This window comes from Orycteropus afer, unplaced genomic scaffold (assembly GCF_000298275.1).
Source record: "Orycteropus afer afer isolate SDZICR_OR568_19922 unplaced genomic scaffold, OryAfe1.0 scaffold00207, whole genome shotgun sequence".
Classification (NCBI taxonomy): Eukaryota; Metazoa; Chordata; class Mammalia; order Tubulidentata; family Orycteropodidae; genus Orycteropus; species Orycteropus afer.
The window spans coordinates 3,573,882-3,580,562 of NW_006921794.1; the positions used below are offsets into that span (position 1 = coordinate 3,573,882).

Sequence of the window (6,681 nt, forward strand, 5' to 3'; positions counted from 1 at the left end):
CTCACAGTCTCTTTCCCAGCAGTGCTGGTCCCTCGGTGTCTCACTCAGCAATGCGTGTCTCTCGCATCTCTTTCCTAGCAGCACGTGTCTCTTTCAGCAGCACGTCTTCCTCCACCAGCAGTCAGAGCGAGTTCTGCCTCCAGGAGGCCTCCTTTTGAGCCTGGAAGGGTGGTCAAACTAGCCAATCACAGCATCAGAACTCTAAGCACGTGAGAGAGAGTGGGAACTTCCCAGAACATTGTATTGTGCCACGCCCAACAGAAATAACCCAGGTGGGCGACTTTAAAATCAGGATCTCCTCCGTAGCTAATAGCAATTCCCACCTTAGAGTTTACAAAGACTTATGGGTAGAAAAGCCACACTAAGTAATTTACTATACCGCACCTGTGATCTAAATTAGTACAGTATAAGGAATTTGAGTAGATTTAAAGAAAGGCTATATGTGTAGTCATGTAGTCTAAATTAGGCAGAGTCCAGATTTAGAAGTGACAATTGTAGCCTTCAGTTCTGTTTTGCTTCCAGACTGTGAGACCTTGGGTAAATGGACTGAATTTACACAAGTGAAAACTTGAGTTATTGATCTACATTTTCAAAGTCTCTTCTGTTACTAAAAAAGTTCTAACATACATGAGCTCTGTTATTTAAATATTTCTAAGGAGACCTGGTGGCACAGTGGTTAAAACACTTTGCTGTTAATCGAAAGGTTGGTGGTTCAAACCCACTAGGCACTTTATGAGAGAAAAACAAAGCAATCTGCTTCCATAAAGATTAAACCAAAACCAAACTGACTGCTGTTGAGTCATTTCCGACTCATAGTGACCCCTCCTCGGGTTTCCAAGGAGTTATCTCTGTGGAAGTAGATTGCCTAGTCTTCCTTCAGAGGAGTGACTGGTGGGTTTGAACTACCAGCCTTCTGGTTAGCAGTCAATTGCCTTAGGTACTACATCACCAGCGTTCCCTCATAAAGAGTCCCCCCCCCCCAAAAAAAAAAAAAACATACTCACTGCCCTCAAGTTGGATCGGACTCTTAGTGACCCCCTCCTTGGGTTTCCCAGGCCATGTGGAAGTAGATCCGTCCTTCCGAGGAGTGGCCACTGGGTTTGAACCACCAGCCTTCTGGTTAGCAGTCAAATACCTTAGGCACTATGCCACCAGAGCTCCTTGAAAACCCTATGGAGCAGTGCTACTCTATCCTGTAGGTTCACTATGAGTCAGAATTGACTCGACAGTAGTAGGTTTTGTAGGTTGGATAAGTATAGGTGATGCCTCTGGATCAAGATTCAGAATGTATTCCTAAGAACCATCTTGATTCCATTTAAAAAAAGAAAAGAAAAATGAACTCACTGCCGTCGAGTCGGATCTGACTCATAGCGACCCCTACTTGGGTTTCCAAGGTAGTATCTGTATGGAAGTAGATTGCCCAATATTCCTTCCGAGTAGTGACTGGTGGGTTTGAACTGGCAGCCTTCTGGTTATGTGGAGAAGAGCAGAAGAAAGAAGATCGAGAACCAGAGGCTCAGTTAAGCCAGTAATTTAATACAGAACTTTACTTACACGTTGTCAATTTATGAACTTCTGTATAGAAATGAACAGAAGCTACGTGCCAGAACAAAGGTGTCTCTTTCTACCCCAACAAATGGTTTAGTGATTGTGGGCAGTCATTTACTTTTGCTTTATTACCCTTGTTTGTCCTTATAATCTGGTGGTTCAAACCCACCAGCCACTCCTCGGAAGGAAGGTTGGGCAGTCTACTTCCGTAGTGATACAGCCTCAGAAACCCGAAGAGGAGTCGCTATGAGTTGCATCCCACTCGAGAGCAGTGCATTGTTGTCCTTATTCTTTAGATTTCTAAAAAGCTTACTTAAACACAAGCAGCAATAATGGAAGTACTGGTAAGAAAGGCATGTGATTGTAGTGGAGAAGAAAGTGGAACTTTACATAGATGTGTTCACATTAGCTATTGAGACAAAGTCACTTTGTGTTTATGAACAAGTATATTTTGGATCAACCATTGGAACCTCACCTTTTACAGAGAAGCTTCTCTATCAGGCAACGTCCCTTATTTCTGGTTATACTTTCTTACTGTGGTTTTTCAAGTTTTGAATAATGGTTTCCTCTTTACCAAAAGTACTACAATCATACTTCATTTTTTATGAAGAATACGTGTAAAAATAGTGAAATGTCTAAAAATATATTTTGAAGTGTCTGTTATACAATGGTTACTTCCTCAGAAAATGTTTTGCTCTTAAGTATCTTGGTACCTGGCACATTACCTTGCAAATTACAGGCATTCAAGCATTTGTTCACTTGAATTAGAAGTATACAATTTTCAAATTGAGACAATGTACAGTTGATGCTAAATTGGTGGTACAAGTAGTGAGTGCTGTGTTCCTGAAGGAAATGATCCCTGTGGGTCAAGGTATAAGGATTGGCAGGGTTTGTGAAAGACAAGAGATTTGAGTTGAGCATTGAAAAATGGAAAAGTTTCCAGTGGCTGCTGAAAAGAAGTAGTGGTGTTTTCAGGCATGGGAAATAATAGATATTGAGAAAAAAAGGCAAGAATGAATGGACTTTGTGCAGAGGACTAAACAAAGATAGACTAAACAAAGATAATATGGAGGAATTGGGTTGAATAATTATTTATGGCAAAATATTGTAAGTAACATTTGACCCGTGGCCAAATGTATATCTTATGTTTATATACCTATCTAAGTGCTTGGCTGCCAGCTGAAAGGTTGGTGATTCTAACCCTTCAGTCACTCTACGGGAGATTGATGTAGCAGTCTGCTTCTATAAAGGTTTATAGCGTTGGAAACCCTGTGGGACAGTTACACTCAGTCCTCCAGGGTCACTGTGAGCCAACAATGGGGTTTGTTGTTTTGATTATGATAAGTTTAGGTCAAAGCATTTTTTTCCCCTCTGAATCTCATGCGCTACTCAAAAACTATTTGAAGGAGTTAAAAACAACTTCCCAGTGTTGGAGTTGTGATTTGTTTTCCTTGAACTCACTAATAAGGGAGTGAGTAAGGAGTAAGGTTGAGGAAATTACATGATTAGATTCTAATTTAATGAGTAGAAAAAGTGGCTAAACTGAATTTATATCTCTGATTTTATTTGAATTCCCAGTTAGGGAAATCAGTAAGCCATGATGACTCCTAGAGGCCAGAATATATAAAGGGAATTGGCTTTACTAAAATTAGGAAATTGAGTACATTATTTGGGTAGCACATACTAGGTGGATTAAAGTTTTGAGGGCAACTGATTTTCCAGGTCAGCTGCATTCCTAAACTTGTTGCTTTTAAAAGTATTAGGAAATTAGTGGCCCATTTTTTCCTTGGAACTGTCTTTTGAAATATTTACATTAAAATTATCATTGCTGTTTCCAAGAACTAGATGTTATATATTGTGATGATTTTTATACCTTTTTCTTTTCATGTCACATTAATGCTCATGACAGTATGATATAATTTTTAATAAAATTGTAATAAACTCTTACATTCAGTTTTTTCCTTTTACTTCTGTTAGTAGTAACTCTCTTCTATTTTTTTAATAGACAAACATTTTTGGCAGACATTTTTAAAGTATGTCTCCCTCCGCTGTGAAATTGTTTTCACTCTTAAGTTGCGTTTCTGTTTTTCTACTATTGTAAAGTGCAGTTCTTTGCATGTTCTAATTTGCCATGACGTGGTCAAGTGCTGTTTCCTTCCTGTTGCTTGCAAGCCTGTGCTAGAGATAAGGATACATTTCAGTGCATTAAAAAAGAAGCCACTGAAGACAGGCTTAAGCATGGTAACTCCTAAAGCCGCCTACTTACCAGAAGCCTTTTTAGAAAACAGAAAGAGTGGGTTTTTATTTTCTACTTATTTGAAAAATCTGTTAAAATAGTACTTATTAAACCCTAAATGTATTAGACCTTTAAACAGATTTTAAAATCCTTATAGATACTAGACCTAACAGAAATATTCTATTATAGACAAAGATAGACATTATGAAATTACTCATGAAGTAGAAATTCATATGTAGGTGGTTTGCCAGTTAATGGAAAAAAGGGTATTGTTTATATATCCTGTATCTCAATAACAAATGTACTAATATTGCGGAACGTTTTTTTGTTTGTTTGTTTGTTTTTGTTTTTAAATATTCAGTACTTTAACTGTAATAAAACTGGGGGGATGGAAAATGAAGGATAGACGTCATTTTCACAAATGAAAGGGACTTTTATCTTAGCAGGAATGAAATCATCAAGACTATGTTACTTAAAAAGGCCTATGTTCATTACTCTTGTTGATTTTATTTAAAACGAACATTAAAAAAATGCTTTGGAGACACTGCCTTCTGTATTAGTTATATTTTAAATGGTTATGATTGCTTTTTCATAACTAACTTAAGCTTTTGTTTTTCAGGCCAAGAAGTTCAGAGAAGAAAATTTGCCTCAGTTTGATTGCAGTATCAGTGAAGTAAGAAAATTTGAAGCACCTTCTCTAAAGAAAGCCTCAGTAACTTGACAGACTCAGCTGTGGGTTTTTTACCCAAATTAATCACTGGATTCTGCAGCGTGATACTTGAATCTGGTTGGAATTTTTCTCATGTGGATCTAAGGGGAATGCTTTATTATGGCTGCTGTTGTCCAACAGAACGACCTAGTATTTGAATTTGCTAGTAACGTCATGGAGGATGAACAACAGGTATGAGACCCAGAGAATATTGGGCTTTAACAAATTTATTCTTATAATTTCTCCACTTATATCAGAAAATCATAATACTTCAAAAAACAATCAACTTTAAAAGTTTTCTGAAGTAAAAATCTATAGGTAATGTGTTCTTACGTTTTAAATATCAGTTAAGTCATAATTTATGAATCTTAGCTTTGATGTGGTAACAAGGAAGTAGTTTTTTGGGGTTCAACTTATTTTTCTGTAAATTAAAACTAAACAGCAAATGCGTTAAGTAATTATTTAGAAATACTTTGAAAAGTATAAATTCTAGAGGGACACTAACAGGATACATAAATGGTGTTTTATAGTATACAGTTGGTGATTATAAGACTTCTGCAATTTTACAGGGTTGTACAGTTTTAATATGTGTAGTTAACATTTATAATTTTGGGCAGTCCCATAATCACCATCATTTCAGTCCAAAGCATGTGACTCTGAGGAAGTTACTCAGCTTCTCTAGATCTAGATTTCATCATCTGTGGAATAAGGGGATTAGACTGAATGATTTCTACATCAGCTCTTTTCATTGAATTTCTCAAGATGTACAAATTGGTTTTTCCAGAATGTTAATTAAATAATAAATAAATAAATAAAAATCCAAGAGATAAGTAAAGGATCTAAAAGTCTTTATTTTTGTGGCCAAGATTTCTTAGGACTGTCAGTTGTTTTTTTTTTTAAGTGTTTATTTTAAACAGGATATTTGGAATTATAAGATATATTAAGGTAGAAATGGTGTGTTGGAGGATTCAGTTTTTTGGGGAAAATATTTTGTAGACCAGTAGCTTTAAACTGTTTTTAATAAGGTTGATTTGTATATTGAAATGAACCTTACCTCAAATACCTGACTCATACAGAACAGCCATGATGTATCATGCTTTTACTCTGAAAACATGTCGTTGTTGTTATGTGCTGTCAAGTCAGACCCAACTCATAGTGACCCCTCCTTGGGTTTCTGAGGCAGTATCACTACGGAAGTAGATTGCCACATTCTTCCTTCCAAGGAGTGGCTGGTGGTTTTGAACCGCCAGCCTTCTGATCAGCAGTCATGTGCTTTAGGCACTACGCTACCAGAGCTCCCTCGTTACTATAAATAATAAAAATTGATTTCTCCTTTTAGTAGGGCATTTTGATTTCTTAGCTGTTTATATTGTGCTGACATTGACGTGACAGAACACAAAATGAATAAATAAACATACAAAAGGTGAGAATTTGCATTAAGGTATCTTAAAATCAAGATGTGCCTTGGCCAGGGAGGAAAAAAAATTGAGGAAGAGGACTGCTTTGGTCCCAAGTAAAAATATATTAATAGTTATTTAGGTTTAATCTAGAAAGGATAGAAAAGAATTTTTTAGAAAAAGCAGGTGTTTTGATTTGTTCTAGAATGAGATATTTATGTATATGTTAAGATTTGAAAATTGTGTTTACTGTTCAGCAGTCTTACAGGAAAGATCCTGTTGTAGATCCTGTGGCTCCTAGGCTTGATGTGGTGAGGTGTATTGTCAGGATAGAGCAGCAGAAGACAGAGCTCTGACTCCCACTCACTGACTAGTACCCCTGTAATGCAAGGGCTTTGCGCTCTTTTGTCCATAAAAAAGTGCATTTTACATTACAGCTCAGTGTATCTACATGTGTCTATGTAGCTTTTCTTTTTAAAAAAAAAAAAAAAAAAAAGTTTTACAAAACAGTACCTACCTTTACTATGTCCAGTGCATTTAGTTTATCTTGTTCAGAGGTTAATTGTGTCTTTGGATAATGCTCTTAGTTGAACATCAGAATGTATGTGTGCTTTTTAGTTATTTATTTTTCTCTTTTTACTCTTCTGGAGAAGTCTTTAGAACCACATAAAAATTTAATTTTTAGAAGGTCCCATTCATCTAGTTTCTTTTCTGCTGTTTATGTATTTTAGGTTATGCTTGATAGTCTATTTATGCCATATATTGTTGCTGTTGTTATGTGCCGTCAAGTC

General features: G+C 36.5%; 1 protein-coding gene across 1 annotated transcript in view; it reads left to right on the forward strand.

Moving 5' to 3' along the window:
* Positions 1–4,613: 4,613 nt before the first annotated feature.
* The window catches only part of ELF1 (E74 like ETS transcription factor 1), an 82,740-nt gene continuing 80,672 nt past the window's right edge, over positions 4,614–6,681 (forward strand). The window contains exon 1 of the mRNA XM_007948183.1: positions 4,614–4,685. Coding sequence (XP_007946374.1) covers positions 4,614–4,685 — 72 coding nt within the window. The remainder of the gene's footprint in view (positions 4,686–6,681) is intronic.